General features: G+C 35.6%; 1 protein-coding gene across 1 annotated transcript in view; it reads right to left on the bottom strand.

The window, feature by feature from the left end:
- Positions 1-3,461: 3,461 nt before the first annotated feature.
- Positions 3,462-17,689, bottom strand: part of lemd3 (LEM domain containing 3) — a 50,563-nt gene continuing 36,335 nt past the window's right edge. Inside the window, exons 4-13 of the mRNA XM_028806991.2 lie at positions 17,379-17,455; positions 16,726-16,808; positions 14,787-14,932; positions 14,504-14,605; positions 14,180-14,282; positions 12,646-12,815; positions 12,200-12,281; positions 11,758-11,863; positions 11,382-11,460; positions 3,462-5,482 (exon numbers count right to left, since the gene is read on the bottom strand). Of these exons, the coding sequence (XP_028662824.1) occupies positions 5,319-5,482; positions 11,382-11,460; positions 11,758-11,863; positions 12,200-12,281; positions 12,646-12,815; positions 14,180-14,282; positions 14,504-14,605; positions 14,787-14,932; positions 16,726-16,808; positions 17,379-17,455 (1,112 nt within the window). The 3' untranslated portion in view covers positions 3,462-5,318. The remainder of the gene's footprint in view (positions 5,483-11,381; positions 11,461-11,757; positions 11,864-12,199; positions 12,282-12,645; positions 12,816-14,179; positions 14,283-14,503; positions 14,606-14,786; positions 14,933-16,725; positions 16,809-17,378; positions 17,456-17,689) is intronic.

Here is a 17,689-nt window from a genome sequence, read left to right as displayed (position 1 = left end):
TTTGAATTGTTCCTATTTCATTGGTTTCACTTTTATTTCAGAACTTCTGTAAAAACAATATTTGTAATCTTGCGAGTCCCAATATGCTGAATCTTTTTAATGAGGTCAGGATAGGTTTCTCTGTTTGGAATTTCAGCATAGACAAAACGATCTACATCATCAGCATTTAACAATTGTTTTTTTACAAAGTAACAAAGTAAGTAGAGTTCTGCATTGGACTCCTGTCTGTAAAGTCGTGCTATTTTCTTCTCGCAGTTCCAAAGGTACATGGGTTTACCAAGGTGATACCCCAGCTTTTGTCTAGGTTTTTTGTACAAGGGCTAGACAGAACGTTTTTGACTCCTGGAGTAAATTTAGGTTTTTAAATAAGCAGACAGATAAATATATATACATTAACAAAATAACCAATAAATGCATGTGCGGTAAACTCTGTTTTTGAAATTCTCAAGATTCTTTGTTACATGCATAGTTATACAGGACAACACGCAGTGAAATGCATCCTGATCGGCTTATCAAAAACTGTGCAAAGTTAGAAGAATATCAGTTAGATTAACAAAAAGTCATAGATTGAAAGATAACAGTGTAGTAGAACATAATAAATAAGTAAAATTATGTGAATAAAGTAGAATTAAGTGTTAAGGTGCAATAGTGTAGTAATTATTGTGCAAAACCAAAGTTAGACTGATGCATAGTTAAATGAGGCAGTTTGTTTGTTTGCGCTACTGCGATCTTTACTTTTTTATATTTTCTAATTTTCCTACTTTCATATCCTTTAACTTTCTCCACACGTGTATAGCGCCGTTTTTGTTTTTTGAGCCTAATTTCCCTGGTTTCATAGTCTCTAACCTGCTCTGCATGTGTTTAGCGCCAACGTTTGTAAACATCTCTATGAAGTTCTACTTTGTCTTTTACTCACTGTCATTTAATTCTGAGCCGGATTGGATGTGCTTTTTTTTCAATTCCACTTGTTCCGGGCTGATAATTACTTTCCTTATTTTCTGAATTTGCACCTCGATTATTCTTTTTTGCTCTTTTTTCTGTCTAATGCATTTGAGTCTCTTTTCTCCATGCTTTTCTTTCTTCTTCGTTTAATCGTCGACGTTTCATTTCTACCGTATTGACCTTATACACTTTATATGCACTGAGAGTCCTGGAGCTGTGTGGTGTGCTGCATGACTGCCTTTACACTACTGATTTTTCTTTTTGATATTGCTTGTAAGTAGGGTGTGTCTTGCAAGACTCTCGTTCTATGTTCCCGTGAGACGCACCGTGGCAGGTCTCTTTCGTCTCGCAGGTCTTTAAATTATCTTCTGAGAAAGATCACGTAGACTATCAGGACAGGGGACAGGATTTCTTTTTATAATAGATAGATCAAAAAGTACTGATAATCTTACAGCCACAAGATTTGATATTTGCAGGAGCAATAACTAGCTGTGGCAGGGGAGTGCAAGGTCATTGAATGAGGACTTGGAAATCACCCAGAAGGATGAACGTCATCATGTCTCAACAGGTGTAATAATCAAAATTGTTCTGATTCATCACAGTACAAACTGCCTGAGGCAAATGCGCAATCCCAGGGGTCCATGCACTGGATTAATCATCCTCTCATCTTCCTCTGTGAAAGTGGAACATAAACTACTACTCAAAAGATTTAGAACACTTCAGTTTTTATGGAAATACAGTTTAATTTAGAGTTCTGACATAACGTAGAGGTATGTTTTGTGTCACTGTCCTGCTGTAAGATGAACCCCTAACCTACTAGATGCAAACCAGCAGGTATTGCAAAATGCTATGGTAAACCTTGTGATTCAGAATGCTAGTCACTTCCAACTCTGCCTCCAGCAAAAGAACCCTTGACCATCATACTTTCTCCTCTATGTTTGACAGTTGGTGTCACATACTGAGGAACCATCCTTTCACCTACTCGATAGCATGCAAACAACCTATGTGATGAGCCAGAGATTTCAGATTTTTGATTCATCATCAGTCCATAAGACTTTTTTCCATTCTGCAGTAATCCACAGTCAGTATTTCCTGGCCCAGGCAAGCCTCACTTTCTTTCTTAGTTCTTTGGCTTTCTTACTGCCGCTTTCCCTGTCAAACCTGCAATGCAGTCTTCTCTTCACAGTAGAAACTGAGACTTGCTTTTTTGGAGCACTGTTAAGCTATGTTTGAAGCTGTTGTGAGGCACCTAACGCACAAGCTGGTGACCCTCAGAAACTTGTCTTTTGATAGGAAGAGACCCAAAGTCACAACCCAATCAAGAGTTTCCATCCAGTTTCCAATTGCCTTTGGCTTGTATAGGACACCGTACTCACTGACACTCATGGTGGTTTTTTTTTTTTTTTTTTTTTGCAAGGCCTACATTTCTAAGGGTAAAAAAGCCCTTTCTCATTTCATTTGTTAATTCTAATTTTCTTGACATTCTCACTGGAATTTACAACTTTCTACAGTGTGATTTTGTCTAAGTAGTAATTCAGAGGGTGCAGCAACCGGCAACACAGTCCGTTCCAACTCTATTTCAAGACAGGGTTTTTAAGTAATCAACAGAAGTTGGTACACTTGTGCAAATTGTTTGCTTCAAGTTACAAGGCTTAATTAACTTAAATTGTTGCAGATCATCTGTAGGTTGTAACCTATTAGTTGTTCCCTGAAGAAGGCCCATTTCCCTTTATTCAGTTATTGCAAATCTAAACGTTAAATCTAAATCTCTGGCAGTTTACTGCTTACCTCTTCACCATTTTAGGTCATTCATTTTATTTCAAGTGGTTACACATTTGAAGAAAAACTGAGGTGTTCTAGAACTTTTTAGTGGTAGTGTACTCTATCTTGTTATGGCAAAGAGCTGAACATTCTGGTATGACAAGGACCTTAGAGATGAAGAAATACTAATTCATAAAGCAATTCGCTTTGCCACTTCCAGAGATACATTCTGATTTGGAGAGGCGCTACATTATTGTAGTAGAAACATTTTACACAGCTCAATAATACAGGTATATATACTAGAATGACGAAGAATTCATAACTGAGGCTCATTCTTTAATACCCAAAATGCATAGTCTCAAAGCTTATAACATAAGAATTTAAACCCATCTTCAATTGCAACTCACCTTCTTAAACTGATTCAACAATTTTACATTTTAATAAGGATTATTAATTGTCTGTCTCCTGGCGGCTTCTCCAAAATCAAGACATTTTCTTTCTTCTCTTCTGTGCATTAGTTGTTTCATGAATTGACATTTTACTGACAACTTGCTTTCTTCTTTCAAATCCCGTAGTTATAATGCAATGTGTGCATTTTTTTTTTTCAAAAAAGAAAAAACAGATGAACAATGCAAACAAAATTTTATCCAATGACCACAAGACAGCAATGCTCAGGAGAGTGTAATGAATGGTAACTACATAGTCTTCATTTCTTCTTACCAAATAACCAATTCTTAACACACAAAAAAACCCACAAATTTAAAAACCCCTAATAAATCTTTAATTAGATTGATTTTACAAGACAAGTGACAAACTACATTAAAACATCTGAACTTTTTAAATGTCAGGCTATTATACAATTTCCCATCTGTTATGCAGGTAGGAGCATTGGTCTTTTTAATGGAAAATACGCTGCATAATAGTACATATTACAATTCTTTAAATGTACAGTGTTTACATAAAATACATTAGAAGCAGAAAAATGTAAAGATGCAGCTAAAATCAAGCTCTGCCATTGGAAAAATGACACATCAATATTTTACATTCACTCTTGCAACAGGTCTTTAGAAAATTCAGGTGCACCGAATTCAAGCTAAATCTACAAAAATATAAACATAACCATGATGCACACAAAAAATACAGCAAGATTCCTCTGGTGAAAAGTATTTTATACACAATGAGCTCTGTGCAACAAAATTTGCTTCTGAATAGTTTTAATAAACCAAATACATTCTCAAGTAAGCAGTGCCATTAAAAAGCACATAGTTAAGGCACAAAAAGGTTTTCTGCTGTGGGAGAGTGTGCATCAGGTTTATTTTTAGTAACAATGTGCATTGTTTTGTACATCTTAGTTCTGTAAATAGCCAGTACACAATGGACATTTTTTATTTTAAAACAGCCATACAATTAACTAATGTCTAACGTCAAATTTCTCTCTTTACATCTGCTTCATTGTAATGTTTCTTACAAACGAAGATTATCAAACGTAAACAAAAAATGAGTAAATTCTAATATAACCCTGAAATGAACTACAACCAAAATTCAGCAGCTTACCTTAATCACAAATCAAAGCATTTGGATTGCACTTGTAATACGTTTTTGCCATAATCAGGACAAATGTTCCTTTGTGAAATGATTTAAGAATTAAATAAACCTTAGTTTTTTTTAATTCAGAATCTTTATACAAGTTAAAAAATATCCTACCCCAAGATTTAGAGTAATATCTGTTTTAATCAGAAGGCAGCTATATTTAATTATCTGTCATGTTGGTAGTAGTCATCTGTATTTAAAACAAATGAATGCCATGTAATGATAAAGGCAGTTAAATTAATGCAAGAAAACAAGGACTAAAAATACAGGAAGTCTGACAACTACCCTTATTGCTAGTATCTTGTTTTTGCTGTCCTTCTACTTGCTGAATGTCAGCATTTAAACACAAAAATTTGATGGCTTCCCAAACTCCCTCCCATCCCCACAAAAAATGCCTGAATAATCAGTCATTACAAAATGTGTCTATTTCACCTCTAAATACAGGTGCTGCCTATTTGGCTAAGTGTGCTGCACAGTATGAACAGGAAGCTTAGTTAGACACTTTAAAAGATACAGCCACCACCAAAATTTACATACAGCACTGCATCTAACTGCTTGTGCATGCCTTAAAAAATAATAGTAATACTACTGAGATAATGTCCCCCAAAACAGCTGTAGAAAATAATAAATATCCACATTATTATACACTTTAAAGCTTAAATAGGGGCAATATTTTAACCAGCTCATGCACAAACAAAGCTGAGTTAAGACAGTTCATTTTTGAGGCCAGTAGTAAAAGTAGCTTTGTTAAGAGTGAGTGATAGGGAAGCCTAATATTTAACTACCCTCTCAAGTGGGATTAGAGGAGGGGGGTGTGTCTCTTGTATGATATTATTTTTTTTTGTTTTTTCTTTTAACATATAATGAACACGAGTATTGAATTGAGTTTATTTTTTACATTTTTAAATCATTTATTAAGCTGCAGATATCTTCAAATGGCCCCAGGAGTCTATAGAAAAAATTGCATAAAAAGGAAGACAAGAGTCCATTTTGTCCTACAGCAGTGTACAGGCATTAGCCAGTTCTCATGACTTTGCCACAGAGTTGATTGTGCTGGTCCTGTGACGCAAGTGTGAGACAGTGTTCAGAAAGTTGTCTGATGGTTTAAGAGGAGTGCTGCAGTTTAAAGCTTGGGGAAAACGTTGATGATATCGATCTAGTCGAAGGTACTTTACTGTTACTAATTTTCCTGTGGAGAAAAACACAAAGCAATGTAAGCATTTTAAAATCATTCTTTTATGCAGAACAGCAGCTCATAAACAAATAGTATTAGTCAGAAATACAATGTGAAAAAAATATTTAAGAGACAGGGAATATTACGGCCACAGTGTATTACATCCCTAATCAAAGTTGATTAAAGTTGTAAAGATTCAAAATAGATATCGAGTTGAACTCTACTGGTATGTAACTACATACAATTTATCAAAACTACTAAAATATATGGCTGTAGCATGTAGCATATTCCACTAAATCACAGACCTAATAAAAAATGCTACCTTAAAACCACTACACCTAGGAATTTAATTTTTTTGTGCCAATTTTACATCAGAAGTGATATAAAAATTTCTGACACACTGACATAGGTGCAGGATTTCATGCTGCTTCCTAAGAGATCTGAAAAGTTCAGTGACTCTAACCTGACCTTAATAAAAAAAATAACCCATCCAGGTGCACTGTGCCTGAAATGCAGGGACAAATAAAATATAGATGGTCTATGCATTACAGAATACAGTGGTGTGAAAAACTATTTGCCCCCTTCCTGATTTCTTATTCTTTTGCATGTTTGTCACACAAAATGTTTCTGATCATCAAACACATTTAACCATTAGTCAAATATAACACAAGTAAACACAAAATGCAGTTTTTAAATGATGGTGTTTATTATTTAGGGAGAAAAAAAAATCCAAACCTACATGGCCCTGTGTGAAAAAGTAATTGCCCCCTTGTTAAAAAATAACCTAACTGTGGTGTATCACACCTGAGTTCAATTTCCGTAGCCACCCCCAGGCCTGATTACTGCCACACCTGTTTCAATCAAGAAATCACTTAAATAGGAGCTGCCTGACACAGAGAAGTAGACCAAAAGCACCTCAAAAGCTAGACATCATGCCAAGATCCAAAGAAATTCAGGAACAAATGAGAACAGAAGTAATTGAGATCTATCAGTCTGGTAAAGGTTATAAAGCCATTTCTAAAGCTTTGGGACTCCAGCGAACCACAGTGAGAGCCATTATCCACAAATGGCAAAAACATGGAACAGTGGTGAACCTTCCCAGGAGTGGCCGGCCGACCAAAATTACCCCAAGAGCGCAGAGACGACTCATCCGAGAGGTCACAAAAGACCCCAGGACAACGTCTAAAGAACTGCAGGCCTCACTTGCCTCAATTAAGGTCAGTGTTCACGACTCCACCATAAGAAAGAGACTGGGCAAAAACGGCCTGCATGGCAGATTTCCAAGACGCAAACCACTGTTAAGCAAAAAGAACATTAGGGCTCGTCTCAATTTTGCTAAGAAACATCTCAATGATTGCCAAGACTTTTGGGAAAATACCTTGTGGACTGATGAGACAAAAGTTGAACTTTTTGGAAGGCAAATGTCCCGTTACATCTGGCGTAAAAGGAACACAGCATTTCAGAAAAAGAACATCATACCAACAGTAAAATATGGTGGTGGTAGTGTGATGGTCTGGGGTTGTTTTGCTGCTTCAGGACCTGGAAGGCTTGCTGTGATAGATGGAACCATGAATTCTACTGTCTACCAAAAAATCCTGAAGGAGAATGTCCGGCCATCTGTTCGTCAACTCAAGCTGAAGCGATCTTGGGTGCTGCAACAGGACAATGACCCAAAACACACCAGCAAATCCACCTCTGAATGGCTGAAGAAAAACAAAATGAAGACTTTGGAGTGGCCTAGTCAAAGTCCTGACCTGAATCCAATTGAGATGCTATGGCATGACCTTAAAAAGGCGGTTCATGCTAGAAAACCCTCAAATAAAGCTGAATTACAACAATTTTGCAAAAATGAGTGGGCCAAAATTCCTCCAGAGCGCTGTAAAAGACTCATTGCAAGTTATCGGAAACGCTTGATTGCAGTTATTGCTGCTAAGGGTGGCCCAACCAGTTATTAGGTTCAGGGGGCAATTACTTTTTCACACAGGGCCATGTAGGTTTGGATTTTTTTTTCTCCCTAAATAATAAAAACCACCATTTACAAACTGCATTTTGTGTTTACTTGTGTTATATTTGACTAATGGTTAAATGTGTTTGATGATCAGAAACATTTTGTGTGACAAACATGCAAATGAATAAGAAATCAGGAAGGGGGCAAATAGTTTTTCACACCACTGTAGGCACCATTGGAATTAAAGCTCTGCACACTGCAGATACAGATAATGGTTAGAATGCACATGTATTACTTAAATGGGAACACTGAAATTAAAATGAATCAAATATTTGGTGCTTAGCTGTACATACTACTGCAACACAATCCAATACAATTGTGAAGATGCCAACTGTAGAAAACACAAGATTAATACAGTACATTTCAGATTTTGTTGGTTAAAACTACTATTACTACTATTTACTGTGTAAATGAAAAATATTAATGTAATGCAAGATGGACAGCATGAAGTGTCATACTCTTTATGGTCTTAATATCAACCCTGTTATAAACATTTCTGTGTCAGATATCCAAGTGCTTTATAATTTTACTTGTTTGCAACTGATCAAAACAAACACCAGAAATACTGTAGCCATCAATATTCTAGGAAGAAGAATGAAAACTTAAGTTCTTAATTTTGTTCTCATTTGGGAACGTTTTTTTTTTTTTGTTGTTTTTTTTTTAAGAATGTGGTTGGAATTTGTTTAATCTGTCTAGACATGTTATTTAAAGACCAATTATCTTACCATAACCTGCAGTGATTGTAAGTAACAGCAGATCCAATCAATAAAAAATGAAACCTGGCCATTTGAAAATGGGGAAATACAACATTGACTAAACAGCTCTGACAATTACTAGCGATTCCAGTATGAAAAGAAGGGCACTAATAAGAACAGACTACAAAAGTTTCTCCAGGATGCTAAAAGGAGTGGCAACACAGCAAGTGCTAGTTATGCTTAAACTATCAGTGTAATTTGAGAAAGAAACCACTGAGGGCTGAAAGGAGAATAGAATGTCTATTCCGTTGTATAGCTGGCTGCATATGGTCTCGGATCAGGAGAAATGGAACTGTGTTTCTGTTTTTAAAGGCAAGATTAAGGAAGACCGCTAGAAAGTGGACATAATCATTTAGCCCATTAGGTGGCAGTATCTGTCAAAATTCTGCATTTGTAAGGGCATGTCAGAATCTGGCAGCAACTCCTGCTCCTTCAAACTCTTTACAAAAGTGAAGGTTGCAGAAGTCTGGTTTGCTGGCCCAAACATTTTAGAAATCTACCACTGATGCAATAAACCAGACATTTACTTAATACGTAGATAACAGGCCCAAATAACATTTTTTCATTAAAAATGACCAATAACAGCTTTTAAAAAGTTGATCTTAATCCTTTGAAATATGGACTTAAAATATGGTTTACGACCCAGTCTGATTTACTGTAATGTTGAGCAGAGTCGCACTTCACAATTGTAATTAATGGGAAAGGGTCATGTAGGGTTTGCAGAGTGTCTTACAATCAGTAAGTTGCTGTGGGTAGTTAAAGCAAACACCATTGCTCTGATATTACCTGCATTGGCAATTCTCCTAGGGGGAATGGATGCTTGTCTGCAGTGATACTTCAAGAAAGGATTTCACCACCAGGTGACTACTGGTGGTGAATCTGGGTCTTGAAGACACAAAAAAGTATAAATTGGGATGGGGGAAAAATATTTAAGAATCAGTGGACTAGACAAAGACTACTGCAGCAGGTCATAAAAATGGTGTAAAAAATATGTTGAAATATTAATATTGCAAAAAAAGGTTTTATAATCAATCCAAACTGTCTCAATAATCTAGTTAAATCCTGATGTATTTCATTGGGAAGTCAGATGCTTCTTAAATATATATAGCACCAGAGTGTAAAACTGGATTTAATATTTTAATATAAGTTGCCTATACTTTTGAGTACTGAGAAAAATGCTATATAAATGTAATGCATTATTATTATTATTATTATTATTATTATTATTATTATTATTATATTATGTCAGATATTTTAGAGACAAATCTTAACATCTATAATTTTACCAAGGACTTTAAGTCCTCTTGTATTCTCTTTGAAGAGAACAAAATCAGTTATGATTTTGTAAACATGCAATTCTGAAATACTATAAACTGGATCACTAGTTTAAAAAAAAAAAACACTTTAAAAAAGACATTTGTAATATCTCACCATATCAGATGCTTTCTTTTAACAGAAGCAACCTATCCTAAGTCAGTTTTCAGACTATGATGTACAGTTTTGCATTTTTTCTAGAGCTGCCTATACTGCTTTTCTCCTGGCCAGCTCCAATCGCCCCTTTTTTTTTAAATAAAAATCAGTGGGTCTGAATCTGATTTCTGGCTCTGTACTGCCTAATCCTTGGGTCACATGATCTGTTCAAATGTTACCACTAAGGATTGTGCTGGTAAAATTTACTTTATTGAATAATTACTGGAAACACAGTTTTACATCTATGAACATTCCTTAATTAACAGCTGAACTTTAAAGTGCAAGACTGCTATTTTCAAAAGATTTGGTACACCAGCAAATGAAAGTAAAGTGCTTAAAAAAAGACTCTGGTACTAACAGTGCCTTCAGCAAACTGTCCCCACATCAAAAAATGAAGAGTTCCCTACTTAGTTCAGTGCCAGTAGCTTTCAAAGCCTCGGTATATCGCAAGACACTGCTGCACATATTAATTCACATGAACACAGTTTACATGCTTGTAAATTACTTCAACATTAATGAAGAAATGTGTATATTATTTTCCACACAGTAACATTGCTATCTCTTCCTCTTTTCCACCGTACATGCACAAAAGCCACTCTGTAAAATCAAACCAACATATTTTATATTTTGTCAGCTGTGACACACCAGGTCAGACACTTTCTTGCTGCTATAGACATCACTGTTCAAATCCTCTTCCTGGTGAGTGTGTGGGGTTCGCACCAGCTCATGCCATCTGAGTCTGCAAGGGTTTTGTCTGTGTAACTGTTTTTAATGTGTTCAAATAATATCTGATCACATAACAAAAAAAACATTTTCACAGTTTTCTTATGCACCAGCAAAAAAATGTTTGCAATTTTCTTTTTACGTCCTACTAATGCAGCAAATCATGGACTCATTCTTGCCATATTTACAGCAAACAAAAGTGAAAGAATTTCCTGCTTTTATCATGTCCAGAAGTGACACTTTCTCTTTTTACCCACAGGCTCATTAGCATAAGAACTTTGAACACATTAACCCTTGTCACGATGTAAAGTTGTATAGACACAGTGATATCGTCACCTTGTCTAACATTCAGAGGTGTGCTATATATTATGCTGCATGATGGCCTCTTAAATGTGTTATTAAATTAGTAGTGCCAAACATCTCTGCTTTAGTTCCACTCTTTTCCTGGCATAATTTTTCATTTTAATATACTTACACAACACAGCAGACATTATTTAATTTGGTTTACTGACAGAAGCAGAGACCTTGAAAAGCAGTGTACATGTGTGTATCTTACCACTCCCCCAAACACCCCACCCATCCCAGAATCATAAAACCAGCTAGAGATGTATAACTTGCATTCCAGTTGGCCGATCACATATTTTAAGTGGAAACGAACTAGTTCTGATCTGGTGTTTTTGAATCAACGCATCACTATTTCAAAAATGTACTAGTCTAACAAAGAAAAATAGTTGATGAATGATACAAGTGCCCATGCGTTTAACACAAAAAAACAACCCAATCCATATAACCCATAAATAATCAACAACAGCTGCCCAGCACATAATTGTTGGTCACCTAATAGTTTTTATTTTTATCTAGTTCAACATGAAAACAGTGGTACCTACATTCCATAACTTCAATAATACTACTTAATAAAAAAAATTAAAAAAAAGCATTTTTTTTGCCAGTTACTTACCATCAAACCAGGAACCATGTAATGCTTTAAAAGCTTTTCCAGCATGTTCAGCTGACAAACATTTAACATATACACATCCCTGGAAGGAAAGAAAAAAACAAACGAATTGCTACATAAATGTAAATGTTAATACATTGTTACAAAACTATGCAAATTGTGCATTTTTTAAACTGAAAAACGGAACCTAGTAACATCTATCCTTAACATTATTTGTTTAAATATAAAACATAATAGATCCAAGTATATGTATTACGAGCTAGTGGTGGCCATGTTAAATATAAGACCTACTAATTCAGTTGTGTTAATTATTAATTTTATGGCAAACAACTCTCCACTGCACAACACTTGTTTACTTTATTGGAAACTTTCCACTCACCTCTCGAGAATTCTTATCCACAGCAATATGAACAATGCCATCATTATCACTGCATTTCTCCAGTATAGCTTCATGAATAGCCAAATCCCATGTTTCTCCAACTTCCCTGAAATTATATTTCAAAAAGGAAATTTTTAAAATTAATTTTTTTAGAAGATCCAATTTCAATATGTATATTTGTTGTTTTATTTATTTGTTAATGGATGATGTTATTCATTTATCTTAGACTAGCCAAATTGTGTAAAAATACTGCCCTAATGATAATTTCATATATGAAAAAATTGTCTGCTTATTTAATTAAAAAAAAAAAAAAAAAACCAATGCTATCCCATTCAAGCATATAAAGTCTTGCAAAAAGCAAACTTTTTATTAAGCATGTTTTCATGATTGTTTTTAAATACTGCATGGCATAATCTAAACAACTATTTAACATTATACTCACATAACAGGATCAAACATGTTCCGTATCTTTAAACAAGGTGTTAAACTGTTAGGTGGGGAATTTCTCTTGTCCAGTGGAAAGGCTGTGAGGGTAGAGAGGAAATATTATTCAACGCTTTAGCTTAATGTAATATTTATTTAATAAATCTCATTAACACTAAGTGCCATGTTAACGTACACATACATATCAACTTTTTTTCCCCATAGAGGTCTAACTGAAAGATAGCTTGCAATAAGAAAAAAATTCAACAAATGGCAAAAAGCATTTTATACAGGGAAAATGGCAGAATTTATGATTTAACATGCACTTAAAACCTATAGCTTCGGTTACTTACATTGTGAGAAACACTACTGAAAATTCAATCTACTGTAGCAGAACTGGTGAAGGAGTCCCCAAGCAATGACGTAACAAAAACAGCAAAAAAAAAATCACAATTTTCACCTTACCTTTTCCTTGCCAAACTTTAGATGGTATTTTGTCACAAGCTAAAGATGGCTGAATCCATTTCCAGACTAGGAAGTCAGCACCACCTATTCTTTCTGTTTGTGTTCTCATACGAGACTCATTTGTAGAAAGAAAATGTACAGCTCTATCCCAGACCTTTTTCATCTTCTTCCTGCAACAATTTAAAAATAACATATATTACCTTACACAGACAAAACTAATTAATTTGAAAGTTAAACATTTACAGATTACCACTGTACTATATTTCTCTCAGTAATCACCACCTCAGTTTTCAGGATTACACATACTGCACAAGTGAAATTGCAGTAATAAAATTTGCCCCAGCCTGCCATTGGTGTGGTTTAATATAAAAGGGTAAATTCTAAAATCACAACTGCATATAACTAAAACAAAGGAGCATTAGTGTTCCCCACCCAAAATATATTATTTGATCATTCGCCTTCCCTGCTCTTGCTATGAAATGAGAAGCGTAAAGTTTTTCAGCTGAATTAAAATTAATGATTTAATGGCAATAAGTATTACTCGGCAAAATAACATAGCTGTAAACTGATGTTCTGGTGTCTGTTTGCTCTGTAGTTTAAAAAAATTGCAGTATGCAAAGAAAAGTGCCAATTGATATCAAAGCTCCCATCTGTTGCTTCAGATGTAACTGCTGCAAATGTGAGTGGTTTCCTAGAAATACAGGGTGGTCCAGATCCATCCATCCATTATCCAACCCGCTGAATCCGAACACAGGGTCACGGGGGTCTGCTGGAGCCAATCCCAGCCAACACAGGGCACAAGGCAGGAACGAATCCCGGGCAGGGTGCCAACCCACTGCAGGACACACACAAACACACCCACACACCAAGCACACACTAGGGCCAATTTAGAATCGCCAATCCACCTGACCTGCATGTCTTTGGACTGTGGGAGGAAACCGGAGCGCCCGGAGGAAACCCACGCAGACACCGGGAGAACATGCAAACTCCACGCAGGGAGGACCCGGGAAGCAAACCCAGGTCTCCTAACTACAAAGCAGCACCGCTACCCACTGCACCACCGTGCCGCCCGGTCCAGATCTAATTATGCAATTATTGCATTGCATTAAAAGTTGCATAGTTAGATCTGGACCACCCTATACATCTAGCAAATTCTTCTTGCATGGCAGAAACAGAAAATTTGTTTTGTATATTAACAAAAGCAGTATTCTGGGGAACAATTACTACAGTGTAGAAAGGCATTTATTATTTTAACTGATATTTACAATACTGATTCCTTCCAGGTAAGCTGATTACTTTTTCTGTCATATACAACAGGAGACTTAATTCAACAGGTACTGGTTAAAAATTCAAAGGAGGTATTTTTGTTAAAATTTTAACACATATTGATTTAATTCTTACTGTTCAAAAAGCAGCTCCCAAAATTAAAACTACATATTCAAATACTAAAAAGTAAGATGTAAATACTGTTTTGATAAATTTTACTTAATGAATAAACTTTATAAATGAAGAAAATCTTTTAAATTTTATATACCTGTTTTGAGGTTTAATAAGGGAATCACGAACATGTGGAATAGGCAAGTAAGGCTGCAAATCTTTATTTTCCTGGCATGCTTCATGGTGGCTTCTTAGCACATCTATAAGAAATCAATAAATCAAAAATAATAATCTTTCTGCATCCTAACTCCATTTTAAAACTGTTGTTCCATCTTTAATACAAAGTGAAGGGACAAAGAGGGTGAGTGTACAAACATAATTTTGACTGACAGTCTTTTTACCCAAATAACAATTGGATTAAAGCATTAAGGTGCTTGAGCGAATGACATTAAAAATACTTTCACATTGAAGATTTCTTTACCTATTATTTTTCCCACCATGTCATACATCTGTTTGGTTTCTTCAGCCTCCTTTTTCCATCGGTATTTCATGTACCACAAAATACACAAAACAATTCCGATGCCTGCCAACAAGTAAAATTGTTTGTTAAAAGATTGAAAGGATACATTTTTATTCAGGCTGTTAAAAATGCTTAACAATAAGTAAAACATTTAAAGGACAATGCAATATGAAACAGCTTCTATATAATGCAAAGGTACCCTGTACATAAACAGAATTTTAAAACCATCAAAAGAAAATCTTACCCAAGACAAAAAGCAGCATTCTGTTAATTACAACAACAAATGCACGTCGGAAGCGACAAATAAAAGACATATTAGGATGTGTAGATTCCAGATATTTAATGTCAGAAACCACTTTTACGTCTTCTTCCTGGGATCTCCCAATCAACCTGGGGGTGGGGGATGTACAAAGAAACGTATATAAACTGACTGCAAAAATAAAACTACAATTACTTTACACTGTTACACAAGAAAGTAGAAGCCAACATGAACAACATATTTTTTTATAAGTTCTGAACCCATGCTGCAACTCTATGTGAATTCTTTAGGATTAACCGAACCAAGCTTTGTGGGTAACCTGGATGCTGTTACCCCAAGACCTAACATTCCCATTCTGGTTGGACTAGATTTATCAAGAACTATCACAGGCAGAGTGATGGTTATGAGGCTAGGGATCTGTGCTGGCAATCGGAAGGTTGCCAGTTCGAAACCCATAAACGCCAGAAGTGACTACTCCGTTGGATACTTAAGCAAGGCCCTTAACCTGCAATTGCTTCATCCCGAGTATGACGTTAATCTGCATCCAGCCCTGCAAGCAGGTCTTCCAATTTACAGGGAAAACTTGGGGGTTGGTGGCAGGTTTGGCACTCCACCCCCTGTAAACAACCTCACACGTTTCCAGTGTGGTGCTGAAGTGTTGCCTGCTGCACTCCGGTCCAAATCCAGGTGGTTTGTTGTGTGGTGGGTATGGCAATGCGCTATCAACACACCAACCTCTCTCTCTCATGGGGATCTAAACATGTACTGCTTTGACTACTTGCACCCCAGGCAAACCTGGTAGTGGTAAATATAATGGTTTGGGGTGTCCATGAATGGTACTGCTGCAGAGACTCCATTCCAAATTAATAAAAGACATGATTTTAAAAGACAGTTCTTTAAGTTTCCGACTGTTGTTTGCATAAGGTTAATTACAGACGTTCTATGTTCTAAGATTGAGCAGATTTGGTATTACGTAGTATTCAGGAGGGCAGCAGAATGATAGATTGATTAGTACTGCTTAAAAAGTTCAATATCTTGAGTTTAACACAGTGAGTGACTCAGTTAAAGGTGTAATTCTCCTCTTTTAATGCACTCCAATTTGAATTAAGCAGGTTTGGGAATGTTTGTGTTAGACTGGTAACATTTTATTAGGACATTAATTCAGTGGTTCCCAAACTAGGTCCTGGGGACCCACTATGGCTGCAGGTTTTTGTTCCAACCAACTTCCATTTTTTATTGGCCTCTTAGCCTAATTAAGTGAGTCATTATTTCCCTGTTTCCGTGTTTTGGAGTCAATGTACAAATTACAAACTAAGTTTGGTAGATTTTTATTAAAATGTAATACGTAGTTATATGGGGAATATGTAGTTTTTTTTAATTGTTAACAGTATTTGAAACCTAATTCTCAGTCTGCTTTTCCAGGTGTTCTGGTTATTTAATTGATTATTTACTAATTAGCAGCTCTGACATTGAAGTCGTTGCTGCTTTCATCTTCCTGGTGTCTGCTATGCTGGTTGTTAATTGTTAGTATTAAGGTTAAATGAAGAAAGCAAACTACACAGGAAAAGGGGAAAATAATAGAAAAACACATTAAGAGAGTTAAGCATTTATAGCTTTAGAAAAAAATATAAATAAATGTCTTATAAATGTAAAAACCATGCTGTTGTGTTTTTCTGAATGAAGAATAAGAGTGGAGTAAAAAAAAAAACAGCTAATTAAATGAGATCAGTTGTTATCGATTATTATCATCAATTGTGAATCTGGTTGAAACAAAAACCTGCAGCCACAGTGGGTCCCCAGGACCGAGTTTGGGAACCACTGCATTAATTAGTTTAAAAGGTTAAGAATAAAAACCTAAGAATGAATACTGTCAACTATTAAGATGAACATCATCTGGAAAAGTAAGCATAATACATGTCCTTACCTTATTCCTGCTGCACTTTCTCCACTTTTAATAATCCACTCCAGAGCAGCAGAAAGGTTTTCTTCAGAAGAAATATTCTGAACCTATTTAGGGATAGCTACATTTTAAAATTTTGTAACTGGATGATAACTGAAATACAGAGGTCCTTCATGAGAAACTTCATATGTGCCAAGTTGCACAAATGGCATTATACATCTGAATAAAGCTGGCAATTTTTTTTCAATACAAGAAGAGTAAGGTAAGGTGGTCTGGATATTCTGCAAGAATATGTTGGGCAGACAACTCAAAGGAGGAACTCATAGCTGGTTCAGGAAAGCATATGAATGCTACTACTATGATTAAATAGGAGCTTTTGCTGTGGAGAGTGGAACATAGAGTTTAATAGTTTCCAAAAGAAGAACCTATCTGTACACCCTCTTTGGAAAAAGAGGTATGAAAGCTCTGCATATTATAGTTAGAGGGAACACACATTTCTTTACTCTCCATGACAAGTAAATTTTTTGCATGATGATACATTAATACTACAATAATTTATTTTCTAAAGCTCATTTTAAGTATTGACAAAATTTCATATATAGTTTAAATCTTGCAGAACTTATCCTACCAATTATACAAATATTAAAAACACAAAATTTGTAAAACAGTCATCTTACAGATAAAAAATCAGAAGCCTCCTTAAAGGTCAGATTTCTGCTCCCACGATGTAAATGATCTCCACAGTCATGTTCACCTGGAAGAAAAGAAGGGACAAGAATAACAGACCTAGACTTATGAAACTAAAAATCAGACTCCTATATTATAAGCTGACAAATACAAACACTTGGACATTAAATTGCAATTTAAAGACAGAGACACACACATCTTACATTCTCTCTCTGCTCTACTTTCAAGACAAATTTAGAGTTAATTTATGGAACAGAGAATGTCTTGCAAAGTCCAGGGACCATCTTAGCAAAGTGCTTTC

The sequence above is a fragment of the Erpetoichthys calabaricus genome, chromosome 1 (genome assembly GCF_900747795.2).
Source record: "Erpetoichthys calabaricus chromosome 1, fErpCal1.3, whole genome shotgun sequence".
In the NCBI taxonomy this organism is placed as follows: domain Eukaryota; kingdom Metazoa; phylum Chordata; class Cladistia; order Polypteriformes; family Polypteridae; genus Erpetoichthys; species Erpetoichthys calabaricus.
The sequence above is the reverse complement of the archived record's forward strand: the minus strand, read 5'-3'. Positions and strand labels throughout refer to the sequence as shown.